The sequence below is a fragment of the Choristoneura fumiferana genome, chromosome 21 (genome assembly GCF_025370935.1).
Source record: "Choristoneura fumiferana chromosome 21, NRCan_CFum_1, whole genome shotgun sequence".
Lineage (NCBI taxonomy): Eukaryota > Metazoa > Arthropoda > Insecta > Lepidoptera > Tortricidae > Choristoneura > Choristoneura fumiferana.
Genome location: NC_133492.1, coordinates 5,264,795 through 5,284,597, shown reverse-complemented (window position 1 = coordinate 5,284,597; position 19,803 = coordinate 5,264,795). Strand labels below are relative to the sequence as shown.

The 19,803-nt window shown below is 38.2% G+C and overlaps 2 protein-coding genes across 2 annotated transcripts in view; both read left to right on the top strand.

The window, feature by feature from the left end:
• The first annotated feature begins 350 nt into the window (after nt 1-350).
• Nucleotides 351-16,166, top strand: LOC141439727 (uncharacterized). The gene is made up of 8 exons (XM_074104095.1): nt 351-415; nt 8,821-8,985; nt 9,818-9,972; nt 10,330-10,434; nt 11,511-11,628; nt 12,593-12,694; nt 13,101-13,278; nt 15,873-16,166. The coding sequence occupies exons 2-8, from the start codon at nt 8,872-8,874 to the stop codon at nt 15,953-15,955; spliced, it is 855 nt and encodes a 284-aa protein (XP_073960196.1). The 5' UTR covers nt 351-415; nt 8,821-8,871; the 3' UTR covers nt 15,956-16,166.
• A 589-nt stretch (nt 16,167-16,755) lies between these two features.
• Syt4 (Synaptotagmin 4) overlaps nt 16,756-19,803 on the top strand; it is a 47,808-nt gene continuing 44,760 nt past the window's right edge. Inside the window, exon 1 of the mRNA XM_074103876.1 lies at nt 16,756-16,953. Coding sequence (XP_073959977.1) covers nt 16,902-16,953 — 52 coding nt within the window. The 5' untranslated portion in view covers nt 16,756-16,901. The remainder of the gene's footprint in view (nt 16,954-19,803) is intronic.

Below are 19,803 nucleotides of genomic sequence, written 5' to 3'. Positions count from 1 at the left end.
CCCTTTCCTTAGTTTCCTTATCTTTATTATTGTCTGTCAGTTTGTCTGTTAGTTCTTCACGCTAAAATCGCTTAACCGATTTAGATGAAATTTGTTATGGAGACAGTTTGATGCATAAGCTATTTAAAGGTCAGAACCGCGGAAGGAGGGGTCGCGACATAAAAAAAATTGAAAACACTGCTTTAAATATTAGCCAAGTATAATAAAGAAGTGCTGGAATTTTGGAATGAGAATAGCAGCAGCTGGTCCAGTGTGTGAGAGCGTGACGAGCGGCGATCGAGGCGTCGCTGCTTCTCTAGTGATTGCTATGGATCGGAATCCTGGATTTGGCACCGAAAATAGTCGGGCGGCGCTGGCGCGCTCCCGAGGGCGGCGGCGCAGTGCGTGTCGCTCCGCCGCGTGGACAGCTTGTGAGGTGAGTGCGCACGCGTCCCTCCGGATACTCCAGGACACCCGAAGGATGTGATTGTGAGATTTGTGCAGTGGCGGCCCTGTGTTTACTTAGAATCAACGAGAAGTGATTCAGAGCTTTATCGCGGTATTTTGCGGTGGTTGGAGCTGTTCTGCTCTTGCAGGGCCGCCGCTGGATATGTGGAGTATCCTGGAGGAGAGATCAGTGTTATTTGCGTGGTGAAAGTGAAATTCGCGCGCGCGCGGTCGTAATTGGTGCGCGGGCGCGAGTGACTCGGGTTTCAGCGCGCGCGCGGCCTCGCTGAAAATAGTGGTTCCCGCCCACGCTCCCCGCGCCGCCCCGCTAACCTATTTGCGGCATCCACGACCAGTATTTATTTAGCGATATGAGGAAACTCGTCCCAACTTTTATTTTTGAAACTGGCATGGCCCATATATCATGTAATTAGGGCGCTGGAATACTTGAGTTTTTCTTTAAATTGCAACTTCAAGCGCCAAAGTTATACGTTATAAAAGTTACATCTGCAAAAAATCAAATCACTCCACGTAGATCATTTTAATTATAATGAACACACAGCAAAAACAGACACAATCACACACAAAACAGAAGAGAATCAATGTTGTATTGCGTGCTTTAAATTAAGTAAGTAGTGATAGTCGGATATAGCCATATTTGACAGCTGCAGGTGACAGCACGGGAATGTTGGCACGGCTTCAAACGGGATTCGCAGCTAACGTTTCTGAAATATGTAGGCCGTAGGTATTTCACTAGAGCTATTTTCCACTAGTGGTTCAATAATTAAAAATGACGTTATTGGCGCCTGGTGGGGGTAGAAGTTTAAAATTAAACTGCTGGACTGCTAGATATCGATATATCTCAGTGACTTGCATGAATCGAGCAAAAATTACCTACTTATGGAAAATAATTGACATGACTTGAAAAGTTCTCGAATAGAGACCGCGGAACGGCAAGCGCGGCGTAGAACGTCCACCAACGAGATGGACGGATGAACTGAAGCTTCCAACCGAAGCAACAGGAGATCTATGGGGAGCCCTATGTCCAACAGTCTACGTCCTAGGTACGGCTGGTATGATGATGATGATTATGATGAAAACAGCAATGTCCATCAAAGAGAGAGTCGAATTTATTCACATATTTAGAAACTAGAAAACTTGTTTCTAACTGTAGCTACATAAGTTTTATCATAAAAAATCCGGTTTTCCGACATTAGGTACAGAAAATACTCTACATAATGTATATGGGAAGAAGTAGTAAGTTGAAGGTCAACAACCTGACTTACACCGCACTTGACAGTTTGACACCCCATTCAACAAATGGGCTGTTGTTTGCCTACTACGCTGGAGTATTCGCAAACATACTTGCCATTACTATCAAAGTTTATGGAACTGGGAACTTATGTGTTACGGCAAACATGTGGGAAGGTTAGTTCCGTCCTATTGCTAAGGGGACTCGCAGTGAAAATCAGAAGTTTCTTCCAATTGAGCGAGTATCTGCTAATTAACTATCTCGGAGTTTTGGGGCTTAATTGCTTTTCTCTTTAAACAAAAACTTCGGCGCTAAAGTTATTCACTGGCGGAAAAATGTAGAGTCGATGTGATCATCGAAAATAGGTGAGCATTGACGTTTATTTCATGATGTTTAGTCAGTTATTTATTAAAACTTTACTTTCAAAATTATACACACTGAAATGTACAGTGAATAACTTGTGTTACGACTACCTACTCTGCATCGGATAAACATACTCAGTTAAATAGGTCGATATTAAACGCCCAAGATTCGAGAACAAGCATTCGTATTTTATATACCTACTTAATGACTACTCCGATTGGGAATTGAAACCGGGATGCTTTTTAGTTAGATTCTCTATCTACTCAGCTATCCGGACGTCCAAATAAGAGGCGGACTTGATGTCTAATACTCTTTCAAGCAACCTGTGGTCGTATTGTTTTATGCTTTTACGTTTGCGATCGCATTCACCAGCTCTTTCTACTCTCATCTTATACTGTGTGACAAAAAAAGTTGAGAAAACGAACGTAATTCTAAGTGTGTTATACAATGTGGCGGCTGTTGTTGATGTCATTTAATATTAAAATAAAATCTTAACCTTTCTTCCTTTTTTTCTTTTGTTTATTTACGCTTAGTGTAACTAGAAAGGGATTCTGGTAACTGTATCTAGTATATCTACTTAGTTTGCTGTGACGTGAGCCTAACAACTAACCAAAGCTACTCTCCAGTGAAAGATTAGGACACCCGCCCACTCGTTGGGCACAAGCCAGACGGAGAGATGACGTCGTTGAATGGTTTACACGCTTTTCGAATTAGAAAACTTGCGAAGTTGTCGACAGAATATTGATGTCAAGCATGTTAGGATCAGTGATGTTAGGCGTTTATTTATTTATCAAATACATTTAAAACAATATTTAGACGTTTAATGCATCGAACATGATATGTAGCTCGTAATTAAGAACCTTGTAGGAAACGTTAGCAAACAACGCTTCATTTAGATATCAATTTCAAAGTATTTAAGCAATTTAGGTACTACTTAAAGAAGAAACATTTGTCGTCATGTTATACGGTTAAAAGTAGTTCAACACCTTTACTTAACTTTTCCTTATGCGTAAATATATTAGTTTACTTTATAAATACCGTTGATTTAGTAACATGTCACTTGATATATATGTTTATGTGCCTAATCTGTTAAACACACTCTTAGGGCCCCGAGATACAGGCTCCTGCCTAGTTCGGGGTCCGCCGGATATCTCACTGTGCGAATATTTTCAATGTTAAATTATAAATAAACTAAAAAAAACACACAGTGATCAGGTAGAGTACTTACTCCACAAAAATGGTTTGTTTTAGTTACCTAATAAATATCTTTAGGTATCTGTCAGTTATCTATCACTTTTAGAAAAATAGGAACAGTCACGACTGTAATATCTGAATACGAACTAACGACCTTGACAATAGAGTTTTTTACACTTATTTACGACCACAACATAAAAATAATGAAAAATACGCAAAATATTTCGTAAATGTAATTGAATTAAAATATAGATTTACCAAATGCTAATCCAACTTTGTTAATGGAATAATTACTCTGGTAAACCATATTATGAGGGATAATCGCTTTAGGACGAGCCTACATTTTCAACGATATTTTCAAATATTCCGAGCGAATATTATTTACATAGTGAAATTAAATTGATTCTCATTTCCGCTGTAATTTTAGCCTTTTATCAAATGCGGTCAATGTAATCAATACATGTCTTTCTGTGGCCACGAGATAGAATGACAAAACAAAAGATTTCAAACTAGGATATCTTTAAAATTTGGCTCGGGGGTTTTATGCAACGTTAATGAAATCTATGATGTAATTTTTGGGATTTCCCAAGGCGATTTTGGCGAAAAACCGAAATTCAATTCAACTGCCAATGCTATACGCAATAGTTTGCCATGGTTGCCGTTTGTTTGGTATATAAGTGCAAAACCGAGGCTATAGCTAATGTTATAAACTTACTTAATATTATAGTTCTTCTTGGGATAAATTAAACAGGCATTGAAATTACCTCACGTAGCGAAATGGTTATTGTTTTGGCATTAGCTGTTTTAACTAACACCAGACGTTGTGAGGTTTACTTGGCTACACTCCTGACAACATGGGACATAGTATCTTTTTTTAGTAAAGCATTTACGCGTTTGACATACTGTCACAGCTAATTAGTGATCTGTGTCATTGTTTGTATCTTAAATACACTCATTAAAAGTGCCTAGGGATATTTTTTATGCCTAGACAGTAGACAGTTTAGTGCTTAGACAGTTTTAAACGTCCCCCACAAAACACCACACAGTTTTTTCCCTATCAGACCTTAACCAGACTGAGTATCTTGTCGTTTCTTCTCAGTCAGGACTTAACGTAGTTTTTTGTCCGAAACGATGTAGTACAAAATTCCGATTGCTTGCATAACTCTCCCTTAGCGTCCAAAGTCCGGGGTCGGCTCCATAGGAGCACCCTTTGGCATGCTAAGACAAAATTCCCACTTGCTGAGCGGCCCGTGTGGCTGCCCAACTCTACTTTTGTATTTTTTTGTGTTCTGTTTTTTTTTTTACAAAGAACTGACTGAAAGTTAAGACTAAACCGTCGATCGATTTACAAAATCATAAATATCAAAATATCATCAATACGGTATTTGACTATTTTGTATATGTTTTATAAATTAAAACTACACAATGCCTGTTATCGAATAGAAAAACAATTTTTAAGCTACCTTTACAAATTACAAAGTTTGAAATTCAAGATTAGACAGAGAAAGACATACTGGCATGTGACGTCACACGCCAGTACCGCCATACTTGCTGCATAGACAAAAACGTTTGAGAAAGAGACAGGTATATAGATTTTTCAAAAAATCACTATAAATCCGATTTAAATTTTCTCTTCGCTAAACACTATCTGTATATCTATATTTTCATAATAATATTAAGATATGACAAAATCAGGAGTTGTCAAATACCGTATTCGTAACTTGTGAAAAATTGTGCTGAATTTGAAGTACGAATAGAATAATAGGAAATTATAGCCCGAAAGGTAATCTTAAATTGTTATGACGAACATCAACATGAACATACATAGGTCTACATAGATAAGTCCCACTGTGGGTCACAGCTATTTCATCAAAGGAGTCACAAGACTTTTCTTAGAATGATGATCGAAACACTTCATATAGCAGTTCTCTCACGATGTTTGCCTTCTAACTATAAATTTCAAGATGTAATTTCGTTAAATTCCGATAAGATGCGATTCCGAGTTCGAACCCCTTGTGATTGAGAGGCCACCGGTCAAACCGCTACGTATGGCTACCTTTAATTTTTTTAATAGTGTCAAATAATCGATACGTAATTATGTTTGATTTGAGCCATAGCTTTGTGGCAATACACAAACACACCACTTCCAAATTCATTACTTTTTCGAGTCACGTGATTTCAAAAATCGGTCGACTGTTCTCATATACGAAGCACATCGTATCCAAGTAATTCTATCTCATTTCTTTCGTCTAAATATCGAACAATGTTGCGGCGTCCAGAAATATCCGCGCGTCATGGCGGCCAGTTCCGTTATTTTCGCAACGCGTTCAGCTTTACTGTCGCTTTTATGCTTCCACGAACGTTAAGGCGGGCTGTTATGGTCTATTTGGGGTCTTTATTGAGACAAATCTAGATTTAAACGTGGTTGTAAAGTCTTTATCTACAGCACGTTAAAAATGGATAGAACATTATGATAATTGATAACATAGAATCAGTCAGGGCCGTCTTTAACCTTTAGAGGCTACAACATGCTGCATTCGGTTGCGAGAGTGGGGTAAGTAGCTATGGGTTATCGTTTGGGAATGGAGTAGGGTAGGGACTAGGGGGCCTCAATGCATCGCGGGGCCCTGGGCACGTGCCCAGTGTGCCCAGTGGTGAAGAGGGGCCTGGAATCAGTTTGACTGTTCCGCTAATACTGATCAGCGGTGGTGGCTGAGGCCTTACGTCTAACGCATTCGGAATCACATTCGTTTTCATCACTTCTTTCTGTCTTACGGTGTAGGATGAGGGAAGAAAAAAACCGGCCAAGTGCGAGTCGGACTCGCGCACGAAGGGTTCCGTACTATCAGCATTAATTAGACATTAGCACATAACGGCATAAAAATCACGTTTGTTTTATGGGAGCCCCTCTTTAATATTTATTTTAGTTTAATTATTTATTTTTACCTATTGCCGTTATTAATATCGAGCAAAAAACGGCAAAAAAATTATGTTTGTTATATGGGAGCCCCCCTTATTATTAAATATTTATTTTACTCTGTTTTTAGTATGTGTTGTTATAACGGCAACAGAAATACATAATCTGTGAAAATCTCAACTATCTAGCTATCATAGTTCACAGTTCAACCTGGTAACAGACGGACAGCGGCGTCTTAGTAATATAGGGTCCCGTTTTTACCCTTTGGGTACGGAACCCTAAAAATGGTGAATGCCATCGCGAGTACTCGGGCGTTAGACAATACGGCCACAGTTCTTTTTTAACCGACTTCAAAAAAGTTGTATTTTTTATTTATTTTTTATGTTTGTTACCTCAGAACTCCGTCATTTATGAATCGATTTGAAAATATTTTTTTTGCGTTATAAGCACCAAATCAGGAGCTGATGTTTGGATATTAAGAAAATCGAGGAAACTCTTCAAATGTTGTAGGGACACCTATAGTAAATTGGATATATTTAGTAGTAACTCGTGCAGTTGCTCTTGAAAATCATCATTTGGTGAAGTGGAACTGATGATGAAGACCACAGTTGACCGTCGGAGTTACTACTCAATAACAAGTATTACGCACGGGTTGAATTTTAATTACTTTGACACAGTTGCTAAGCAATTTATGCTCCTCGTAATGCATATGGTAAAACGGGTGGTGAAGCACCAGGACTCCTCAATAATGAACGTCTCTGCATCGGAAAAAGAAGTCTTTCATAAAAGGTGACGAGCAGTTGATATTAAACTATTGTATGTTACATTATTTACTCTAAAAAGCGTGAAATAATTTTTTTATGTAACAAATATGTTATAAGTAACAAAAAAATTAACCGACTACAAAAAACCATGAAAATAATTTTCTACCAGTCTGAATAAATAATATGGAGAATAAATAAATAATAATAATAATAATAAATAAAGTCGGTCGATGCCTCAGCACGAGCCAGCAGGAGTGTACCTATAGTCATCTACCTCACCTACGCACTTTATATTGGGCTTTAATCACTCCTGCTGGCTCGTGCTGAGGCACCGACCGACTTCAGACTGGTAGAAAATTATTTTCATGGTTTTTTGTAGACGGTTAAATTTTTTGTTATTAAATATTTTTCATTGCGCGTTCGAAACACGCATAGCACATTTAAGTATAATATGTGTCAACATGGGTAGTACCTACTCAAAGTATGAAAAAACGCTCGTCGCGCCGCATAGCCATGCTACTTTTATTATTAGGACTACAGGACCGTGCTTGATAGAAACATGAGCGATATTGCTTTTTGTTTGCACGCTCTTAATCTTTTTGTCTAGTAAATACATTGTATAACGTGGTGGACGCCACTATAGAGAAATCTATCAAATACTAGAAAATCTTTAATAGAGTATAAAGTTGCTGAATGATTGGCTGACTGAGTAACTAACGACGCACAGCCTAGACCTCTGGAGTTAAGACACCAAATTGAGCACACGCATTCCATCAGGATCATATTACTGGCACTTGAGGTATCCCATCTTAGGCCTCTAGGTTGGCAACGCATCTGCAATACCCCTCTCTTACCATTAGGAGACCCACTTGCTAGTTTGTCATCCAATCGAATAAAAAAAAAACTATTTAAGAAGGTATTCTTCGACAATTTACGGATTAGAGAACTAGCAAATTTTTTCCACGAGAGCGAATATTCTTTATTTTAACACTTTATGAAAATTCATGGCCCAGAAACCCTCTTAATAGTTACTCCTTTTGTAACAGTCAAATAAAGCTGATGAAGACGTTGATAGCAGCAAGGCACAGGTATGCGAGCGCAAGCTTATTATACGTATCTCTTTCTGATTAGATCAGCCATACATAATACGGCTCATACTAGGCGCCCCTTAATTACGCACATGTGGTGCTGGCGAAACGCCAGCCATGCAAACACTGCTTACTTTAAACGTGCTTGTAACATAACCTGAATTAAATATCTTTGGAACAAAATAGACCGTTCCGCAGTTATGATGTAATGCGTTGCGTACTGAATGTCTTTTAAAACCTTATTTTGATCAGTATTCTACATAAGTCGGGGAGGGTAGGGATAATATTGTCAATTTAATGATAGCTCAGTATAAGTAATATCTAGAATAAACTTTGAATACACACGGATTGACTGGGGCCAAATTTAATGTCTACATACCTACCGAGGTATATAATATTTGTATATGTGTGTGTAGGTATAGTTTGGATGAGAGTTACTCAGAATAGATTTTCCTTGAGATAGGTACGTAGAGTCGACGATTTCCTTTTTGTGCATCGGATTTTTGAAATGATATTTAACTAGGTAGATACATAAGTTTATAAATTTATCATCCCTTTCAATATCCTCGTACTCTTTGTAAATTTTAGATTGAAATTTAAATAAAGCTCTGACATCATATCTTACGTTCTTTTTTGTCTGAGTTTTGTACGTAAGTGAACGTTTGTCAAGCACGCAATTTCGACAGGATTTTCTATCATCAGCATCCCAGCTTATATAGGTATACATCGAAAGTTTGCTGGGGTCAAGCCTCCTCTCAGAGTGAGAGGGCAGGATTTTCTATACTCTTATCTTATTGACAATATGTCTCATTGCAGGCCCCTTGGCGTATTTTTCTGTAGAAGAAGTAAAGACACAAAGCCGCCGCCATGGACGCGATCAAGAAGAAGATGCAAGCGATGAAGCTGGAGAAGGACAATGCCATGGACAAGGCAGATACCTGCGAACAGCAGGCCCGCGACGCCAACCTCCGCGCCGACAAGGTATAACTTACCTTATCTCCTCTCTCAACACCAGAATTTAGCAGCAGAATATAGGAAGTGTAGCGCCAACCGTTAAATTGTGCACACGTGACAGCACTGTTTAGTATTCATTAGAGTGAGCACCATGTATTTCTCATTTTATTCTAATGTATATCGAAGATATTCAAAAATTTATAAACAACCACAGAAATATCTGTGTCTGTGTGTGCTTTGTATTGCTCAGTTCGAAGTCGGATCCGGCCAATAGATAGCAAGGTAGGTTCACTTCTCCTTTTTTTTTTGCTGAGGCACTAAACTGGAACAGATCAGTACAAAGGCACATCAATTCTGTTACTGCAGGTAGGTAATATATTAACATAGTACGTTATAAAAAATTGCTAACCATCTTTTAGTGAAGTTTGCCCGAAAAAAATGAAATTATTATTATTATACTCTGCGGCATAAAATTTGGCCCACTCTCTATAAAAAATTACCTATTACTGCATACATTTGAGGGCCAGATTTTTTGCCGCTCAGTATATTTACTATCAGTTGATTAAACAGGGAAATATATTCGTCTGGATTTGTTTAGCGCTTGATTTGGCAAGTTGCAACGTGACGATAAGAGATCTGGTGGCACTTCATTTTGTATTGTGTATTCGCGTTGCGCTATACTGACATCTCCGGCATTCACGCTAGCGCTAGCAACGATATAATGCATCTCTTTCAAACACGCAATTATTTCTGCGAATATGCCAAGTGAAGTGCTAGCATTAGCTAGTGATAGCTGTAGTAGTTACATGTAGGTTGAAATAGTGGATGATGTCTCACCCAAATTCGTTTTTTCCCCCAGGTCAACGAGGAAGTCCGCGATCTCCAGAAGAAGCTCGCCCAGGTGGAGGAGGACCTTACCGTTAACAAGAACAAGCTGGAACAGGCCAACAAGGACCTCGAGGAGAAGGAAAAGACCCTCACCGCCACCGAGGCTGAAGTCGCCTCTCAGAACAGGCAAGAAACTACTGTTATTAATGATCATCACTGGCATTTGCGTTCAAAGTAACAATTTTTTTGTTTAAAGAAAGTCATTTATTTCAAGTGGATACGTTACATTTCCCTAATATCACCTTATATTGTGTGCTAGGAGGAAATGGTGACTGTGATGTTAAGCGCAATATAAGACGACTGTCTTTGACCTTGTTGACCATATTGCGTTTATCGACTGATAAGCTCGAGAATCCACGAGTAGAAAATTTGCATTAAGACGTATTCTTATCTCTCAGCGAAGCTACCATCTGCAGCTGGCATTAGTTTTACCATCGGCGGCCATTTATCTGTTTCTACAATACCCAATCATTTGAACCACAGGAAGGTCCAGCAGATTGAGGAGGACCTGGAGAAGTCTGAGGAAAGGTCCGGCACCGCCCAGCAGAAACTGTTGGAGGCGCAGCAGTCTGCTGACGAAAACAACCGGTAGGAAAAAAAACAAAGTTACAGCATAGCTCTTTAAATCATATGTAGATTTACTCTTTATTAGTATTTGTAACATTTAGGGGCTGTTTCACCATCCATTCATTAGCGGTAACTGGCGGTTAGGTGTGAGGCCGTCTCTATTTGTTTTGTTCGAATAGACGGAGACGGCATCTCATTTAACAGTTGATTAACGCTAATCAATGGATGGTGAAACAGCCCCTTAGTAATTGTAACAAAATTACTGCCCTTAATCATATCTCACCGTGAATATTTAGCTTACTCTACATATGCAGTAGAAAAAGTTGCTTTTATTTTTTATTGTTTCATAAGATTTACCTATCCGTAGCTGTCTGACCCATAAAGTCACTATCGTAGAAAATAGTATTTTATAACTTCCATTCAAAATGAGGGTTAAATATCTTTTCTATGGTATGTAGATCTTGATTATCTTTAATAATTTCCCGATATTTCGACGCCTGCGCAGCATTGTCAATTGTAATCACGGGTTGACTTCACGGGCAATCTGGGTCTGCACCCTGTAGAAGATATGTCTAACGTAATGAAATGACCCGTGAGTGAACCATTTAAAACTGAATAATTGGGCTTTTAAAGTGAGTTAAATAATTAGAGTACCATATTTTAAGACTTAATTATATATTTTATGGCGGGCTTAGACGGATCAGAGTTAACTGCCAAGTTTACTGCTTACCCAGAGTTAAGGCTGGTTCACATTTATCTGCCGTGTTGTGTCGTGACGCATCAGAGCGGTATCGGTTTCATACATTTTATATGGTTGGGTTCACATTTATCTGATAGGTACAGCGTGTTGTGACGGCTTGTGTTGTGTCGCATCACAAGCATAGAGAGAAAAAGAGAAAGAGAGCATCATGACACAACACGACAGATAAATGTGAACTGGGTTTTATTTAAGTACCTTACCTAATGTCAAAATGTATGAAGTTTTCATCCCTAATCCAAGGTTAAGGATGTCATTTTTAGCACTAGGGCGCGCTAAGCCCTAAATATTATTTGTAACTGGTTCCTGATGTGTAGCTAATGCAGCTTGTATTCCGCAGCATGTGCAAAGTGTTGGAGAACAGAGCACAGCAGGACGAGGAGCGCATGGACCAGCTCACCAACCAGCTCAAGGAGGCCCGTCTGCTCGCTGAAGACGCCGACGGCAAGTCCGACGAGGTAGGTTCCATTGCCATTTTGGTCTGGCCGTTAATTTGAAAATAATTCTGCCTATCACCGATTCCGATCTATTTCCATTCTATTCAAATACTTTACCTACTTTCTTTACAATACTAAAAGAAAACCTGTCGGAAAATCGAATGCTTCGTCTTAATGATCAGGCACATTTTTAAAAAAATATCTAGTTGCTACTATTATTGCAACTTTGTATGTAAATTGTCTTATTGTTTTTGCTCGTCAATATAAGATACAAAATGCTTTGATATAAGGATTGTCAAGGGACAATAAGACCAGAGGCCGTATTGCCTATCGTTTCTGTCACTCGCGATCGCAATCAAATGACAGATTTCGCATACAAAAACTATCATTTGAATGCGATCGCGAGTGACAGAAACGTTAGGCTACGTATGCACTATGCGGCCAACCGCGCGGTTTTAGCGCGTCGTCTCTTTCTCGACCGATACTTTGAAGAGGGACGGCGCGCCAAAACCGCACGGTTAGCCGCATAGTGTGTACGTAGCCTTAGGCAATACGGCCTCTGATTTAGATATTTTTGAGCACCTTGCGCGCTGCGATATGTTTTTTGATAGGGACGTTTGCCGTTTGAAGAACTAGCCCCATAATAAATTTACCCTTCTTTAATAATAAGGTATCTTTTTTTATAGACGAATACCTAAAGCATCTCACTATTTGCAAATCAAATAGAAAAATACAGCTCATTGGCAGTTTCAACACTTTTTCTCAAACACTGAAGGGAGGGGCACCACCATCAAGGTTTTGCCCCGGTTCGAAAAAATCGTAGATCGATCTGAGTAATCGATAAATAACAGTGTAGGGTCCGCTGCTGGGATTAGGGTACTGAACCGTCCCATATTTTTTTTTGTAATTGAGCGCCCCACATTTTGACGGCATGTGGGAACGGGGTGCAATAACAACTGAATTTAAATGACTCGTGTTGTCCCAGGTGTCCCGCAAGCTGGCCTTCGTTGAAGACGAGCTGGAAGTGGCTGAGGACCGTGTCAAGTCCGGAGACGCCAAGATCTCTGAGCTTGAGGAGGAGTTGAAGGTAAAACGATACACGCATGATTTTTTATAATTTGGAATTATTCAAGCTAAAGTAGGTGGATGGGCATTTACTGGTCGTGCGTTCTGTAACATTAACTACATCATCACTTACTATCAAGTGTTAACTGTTAATAAAAAGAATGAATGCACAAAATGTGCACAGTTACAAAGACATTGTTTTTATCCACCTCTCTACCTCTCGAAGTCGACCTCTACCTACTTTAATATCTAAGTAAAATATTCGTCGTTTAATGTAAGGTTTTAGTAGACCATGGAATCAAACACTGCCCTTGTGTTTAAGACTCAAATTTTATTAGTATCCCTTAGAAATAAAAATCTCCTTGTAGAATTGAGACGGCTACGTAGATGATATCTTTGCATGGTACTAACAATCCTCCTCCTTCCAGGTTGTAGGTAACTCCCTGAAATCTCTGGAAGTATCCGAAGAGAAGGCCAACCAGCGCGTGGAGGAGTTCAAGAAGCAACTCAAAACCCTCACCGGCAAACTGAAGGAGGCTGAGGCGCGCGCCGAATACGCCGAAAAGACCGTCAAGAAACTGCAGAAGGAAGTCGACAGGCTTGAAGGTATGGACTTCGAAGTACCCATGTCCATATCAATAATAATCTATATTTTTGAACAGAACCATCACTAGACTGTAAAGGCGAATAAAATTATACTTAAGTAGGTGCTTTACCAATTATGTCGAAAAATTTATCGGACCACTTCTAAGAATATTTATATCGAATAAAAAATAATTATCTAAATTTGTGTAGAATGTAGGTACAGGTACCATACATTCTTAATACCTCCTGGCTTTTTTGGAGTCGATTTAAATTAAATTATTGCAGAAGTATTGACTTAGAGCGATCGGGAAATATCACTCCGCGCTACGAGTAAATGAAAAACTGTATTGATATTGTTGTATCTAGGTTCGATAGGTACCTAGGTACCATTCTTATTGATATGGACTAGGTTCTCGATTATTTCAGATATTTGTCTCTTACTTAACTAAAACCAGGTTATCCAACAACTAATGGACTAGAATAATTTTGAACGCTATTACACAAAATTTTATCTTGCATAATGACAGATATGTTTTTACTAAATATATATAATAAACCTACAAATGTTAATGCTTTCAAAGCAGTATTTAACGCTACCCAATCTAACAAAGTCAAAGAGAAACATATGACTTCTCCGAAGAAGCTTTTTAATCAAACTTATACTTGGAACTTTTCTTTGTCATTCATTACATTGCTATTCAAATTCAAATTCAAATGATTTATTCAGTAAATAGGCCGCAATGGGCACTTTTACACGTAATTTTTTAAACCTGGTAGTTTTCGCTTTCGGAAAGACCATCATTGCCAAGAAGAATGCGCCGCAAGAAACTATAAATGATCGTGGATTATAACAAGAAAAAAACTTATAAAAATAGAAAATATTATAATAAATTTACCTTAGTTACATGTGCAACTTATTCCATAATTTGATAAACATCTTTTGAAATAAAACTTTTGTATTAGTTTAAGAACTCTTGTCTATATCAGCAAATAAATTTATCTCCATTTTTCCCTACTCAAAGCTAGTGCCTCCCAGCATATAAAATGAAAGAAAAAATATATAGGCACGCATTTTGATAAATAAGTAAAAAAAAATGCAAGCTGCACCTGTCAACCTACTCATTTATACTACACGGCGCTTATTACAACGAGCAAACTCTGCTTCGAACCGCCTGAATCCACAAGTCTAACTCGACTTGCCTTTAGTGTGAAAGGTCCGTTATTATCACGTAACAACATTTTCCAGACGCGTTGTTCACCGAGAAGGAGAAATACAAGGCGATATGCGATGACTTGGACGGCACCTTCGCCGAACTCACAGGATACTAACCGCCCTAGCTTAGATTAAGATAATACCAACACAAGCCCACCCAATAGTCCAATCTATATAGCCTGTTGTAAAATTGCCCTTTATGTCTTCTCGGTCATTGATGCTGACGACGAATCAGCGTTCAATCACTATCGTTCCATCATTTTCTACTTTAAGCTAACCTAATCCTATCTTTAGAGAATTAACTCAAGAAGACCCTTTGTCAGTGACATGGTTTTTAATTGCTAACATACCGTAAATATTTGTATTCCAAATTACTTTATGACGTGATATTCTTTTGCTTTTGAAATTAATGAATTCAAAAAAGTTGCTGTTGAAATTCATGTCACAATAAAGGAGATTTATCAATTGAACATCTAGCATAAAGGTCTACGCATTATGTCAGGCGACAATCCAATGCAATGGGGATTTGCGTAGACAGCCGCGGTTGGTACAGAAATTATTTAAGGACTTGCAGAGTTACACTAGACTAACAACAAGTCCAGTGTAGTTTCTGTATAAATCATGAATAAAACTATTTGTAACTGCCACTGTGTCCATAATTGTTTCAAAGTCTATGACGAGCATGCTAGTGACTGTTGCAAAACAAGTTTTAGATCTTTTGACACCTGTGATCCTAATATTTTTTTTTTTTCAATTTACATTTTAAATTTTACTGAAATACTTAATGATCTGAGGTTCAGAGGACGTATCATCTAAAGCGCGGGCGCTCGCGATCGCTTTCTCTACATATATCGTTCTAACACTCATCCTATACCATTTAACGGAAAGAAATGGTGAAAGCGCAATCGTTTTCACCACTTGTTTCTGTCAAACGATATAAGGTAGGTTAGAAAGAGATGGCGAATGTTATCGCAAACGTCAGAGCGTTAGAGAATACGGCCACAGTTCTTGCATTGTACGTATTTGTTGTTGAATTACATTATGCTACATGTTCAAAATCCTAAAACGCGTAGTATTAAGCCCCGCTTTTCGTGTTGTGATTAACATGTCTTTCGCTTTGCTGCACCAGCGGCGGGCCAATGCTTCCAAGGTACTGGTTCTTCTTAATAATTTAGATAATTTAAATAGTTAGTATATAAAGCTGACGCTTACGCAATAAACTTGAGAATAAAGTAACATTATTAATTTTAATCCGTTCCCGCTATCTAATAAAGCTATAAAATTCAAGTCTGCTTCACATCCGGTCTTTCATTTCACGCATTTAGTAATACGCACAGAAGACGTAGCAGACACTTAATGTGGGGTTTGAATTTGGTTTGAATTGTTTTTTTTTCGGTTTCAGATGAGTTGGGCATCAACAAGGACCGATACAAGTCTCTGGCTGACGAGATGGACTCTACCTTCGCCGAGCTTGCCGGATACTAAACTCCCGCACTCCATACTTTACAGCCGTACGAGCTATCCTCTCCCTCTCGCACTCTCTGTTGGAGAGAGAGGCTCGTGCTGCTGTAGACACATTCACACGCCACTTCGCAGCCGCGCTGCCAAACAAGTTAACATCGATTATCGTGATGTAATGATATTTATTATTTTATGTAAATTTATTTACGATTTTGAATAAAATTAATTTATAACATCTTCTGTTTTTTATTAGAAAGTTAATATGTATTTACCTACCTGCACCCTTTTTCTTGACGATATTTGATATTATAGGTGTGTAGGTACTTATTCATGGATGCAACTGCAAGAAATAAACCTCACAGTGTAATCAGTTTTGTAAAAAAAATATCTCAAACCTTACGCTACGCTACGTTATAATTTTTATAAATTCCTATGCGATTGATATTCACATTAATTTGTATAACAACCTTTTCTTTCTGACTGTACTTGAAAGTCATCCAACATCCGTGCCGAATTTGAAGTCAATCCGATCACTTTGACTGGATGAAATACGACTAATGGATTTTACTCGAACAAACCAACTATGTAAATTAAAAATTAAATAAAAGCTAACTGAAACTCAAAACAATCTCAACTACAATAAAGCAAAAAGCGCACCAGGAAACGTCTTTTAAAACGTCACCCGGCCAGCGGAAACGCATCTGTCAGCTGTCAAACCGTACAATTGGCGGCAAATGACGTCTTTCCGCACAAAGATGGCGGACGCAGGGCGCAGGCGCGGCCCAGGCGCGCGCATGCTCGCCTACCCTCGCCTCCAATCGATAGTGCAGGACACAACAGCCTGTTGGCCGATACGTTATCGTGTGCTTAACGTCGTATTTGGACTTTAGAAAGGAGTTTTTGGATTGAAAAGTGTTTGTAAGGCGTCAAAGTGTCGGTGTCCAGTAGCGTTTTGCCTGGGGCCATCACGATGAAGATATTGGCGCCGCCCGACGGTCCTGTGATCTCGCCCGTCGAGTCCTGTGAGTAAAATAATATTATGCCTTTATGCTAAGAATCGAAAGTCATGGAATATAAAGCAATTGATGAATTTAATTTGCATTGAGGAATGTTTTAGTCGAAAATAATGGCTGGGATTAATTTTAGTAGTACCTAAATGATGCGCAATAACATAGTTTTGTAGACATGAACCATTGATATTTGCATTTTTATTTTTATAAATATCAAGTAATTTAAAAATGAATAAAGCTTTCAACTTTGATAGTTACAAATTCTTCGTTATGTTATCTCAATACATAGCACCGTTGTAATGAAAATACCGTCTGAATATTATCCGCTGTTCAATATCGAACGAGAAAAGAATTCCTTAAATTATTTCTACAAAGACATTACAAAAATAGTTATAATAACTTCACAACCTACAGACGATGTTGTGACTATTTTACTATTAAATGATTACCGAGAATGCCTAGTGTAAAATTACAAATATACGCGTGTTTAACGATTCTCACGTACATGGAAGCGGTAGCGACTAACGATTTTTGAGAAGGTCCATCATCTAATTATCGACGCAGTATTTAACCCAGATTCCTAACAATAGGTAAGTATCTTTTGACTTGGAACTAGAACATCTGGTTTGGATTTATTTAGGTGTAGTATAGAATTTTATTTAATAAATGACACGTAATTTATACAAAAATAAATAAAAATAGTACTAAAACTAATTTAGTCTAATCCTAAAAATCTATATTTACAAAGATCACCCAAGTCGCTGCTATTGGGCAGGGTGCCCATAAGGCTGGCTGCGTTTCCTCGTTGTATAGAATAAAAAAAACACTGTGTTTTATCAAAGGGCATAATTAGGCAGAAGATTAAGTATTAATGCATTGGTAAAAAATATATTGACTTCCTACTTAGTTAGTAGTTATGCGACGGTTGTCGGGAAATCTGGAAGCTCCGCGTCTATCTGGTTAGACTAGAGACTTGAATTAAACAACATAAGTCACTAACTCATTGAATAAAAAATAAATCTATGTACTTAAAAAAATACACTTGAATGCAAGATAATCATAAAATGAGTATTTTAATTTAATTTATTGTGAAAGTTCATATAGACTGTGGATTGGAATTCACAAACAGCAACCAGCACAGCGCAAGAGAGGAGATCCGACATAGAACTAAAGTCATCGTAACTCACCGGATAAGCAAACTGAAGTGGCAGTGGGCTAGCCATATCAGCCGAAGAACCGATAACCCCTCAAGAACTCGTCCACTCGAGTGGAGACCGCGAATCGGCAAGAGTGGGACGATGATCTTCACAAGGTGGCAGGCAAGAACTGGATGAGCCTGGCCGAGGATCGTGCTCAGTGGCGTGCAAATGGAGAGGCCTATGTCCAGCAGTGGACTAAGATAGGCCGATGATGATGATGGTGATGGTGATGAAGAAGCACAGTGGCGTTATTCTTGAAACTGATTTGAAAAATGGAGATTTTGTCATTCAAGGAACCAATAAAACAATTATTGCGCAGAAACTCTTTTGGAAAAAAAGATAGGTACTTTCTGTCTTGCTGGATTGATTCCATTTACTACATCAATACTAGTATTTCTAACCAATCAAATATAGCCAAGAGCAATGTAAACAGAATGTTGGCAGAAATTATTGGAATCCTACCCGTTTTCAATGGCCTGGGGATATTTTTTTGCAGTAATTGATTGATTCAGACGTTAATTTATCTTTTACTAATAATTAATTAAAATACAACATCTCTTGTGAAATACAAATACTGACTTAGTTGTAAAATTGATTCAGTTAGGTGCTAAAATTATCAATCTTTGCGGCCTGAATAAATCAAACCAGGGGGAGACCAAAATGTTGGACCACGTTAAATGGCAGGTAACCATACAAAACCACTAACTTGAAAAAGTTCCGTAATGACACGACAAATTACCCATACCATATTATGGTTAGGTTTTAATTTCACAACGGAAAACTTTCATAGCAATTAAATAACTATCAGCGTTAAGGTGTTCAATTTTTTGAACTCTACCCTATCACAACGCATTAAGAGCAAAGCATGTGGTAGCTGAAGAGTGAGGTAAAAGCAGAGGATACGCTAGGCGGTGACGTGGGCCAACCGTCTATGGCGCCTCGCAAGTTTCTTGCTTTTTTGATCATTTAAACGTCCGTCATCTAATGGGTGGTGTGACATCGTAAAAATTTAGGTCTTGCGCCGCCACTATTTAAAGTTTGTAGTCTTTTTCTGTCCCGTGCAATTTTTTCCATTTCTCGGTCACATTTGGCTCTTCTCTAGCACGACACATTGAATCCCGATACTAATAATTCGACTGATTATCACTACTCGAACAGCATTTAAAGTCGTGTTATCTGGGTCAATCGAACACTCCATCCACGTTATCATGATTACGCCCGCATGCACTCAAACAAACCGATGAAATACAAATTAAATCAATTTGCGATTGGATATCTGTGTGATTGTCTTTTGAACGTTATGCAATGTTAGCTTAGTAAAGCGGTGGAAAGTGGTAGAAAAAAGTAATAATGCGCTTACAATTAGGATAATGTGATTGAAGTTTTATAGAGTCATTCAAACTTTATAAATAATATCGTCACTACTTTGAAAAAATCTCGTATCTCACTTGATAATCAAAATTGTATAATATTAGGGTGATTAGATTTTGAATATCGTCACTACTTTGAAAAAATCTCGTATCTCAAAGTAGATAATTTTTCTGAGTGGACTTTATGAACATTACGTCAAGGTTCAATTTTGTTGACATATTAATTTTAGATGCGAGATTTTTTCAAAGTAGTGATGATATATATATGTGTGTATGTTTCTGTTTTATTATTA

What these genes read in the sequence shown, in the direction of transcription:
- LOC141439727 (XM_074104095.1), top strand. Translation starts at nt 8,872, where the DNA reads ATGGACGCGATCAAGAAGAAGATGCAAGCGATGAAGCTGGAGAAGGAC. An exon ending in TCTGCTGACGAAAACAACCG is followed by an intron (nt 10,435 to 11,510) that starts GTAGGAAAAAAA and finishes TGTATTCCGCAG; the next exon opens with CATGTGCAAAGTGTTGGAGA. An exon ending in CCGACGGCAAGTCCGACGAG is followed by an intron (nt 11,629 to 12,592) that starts GTAGGTTCCATT and finishes GTGTTGTCCCAG; the next exon opens with GTGTCCCGCAAGCTGGCCTT.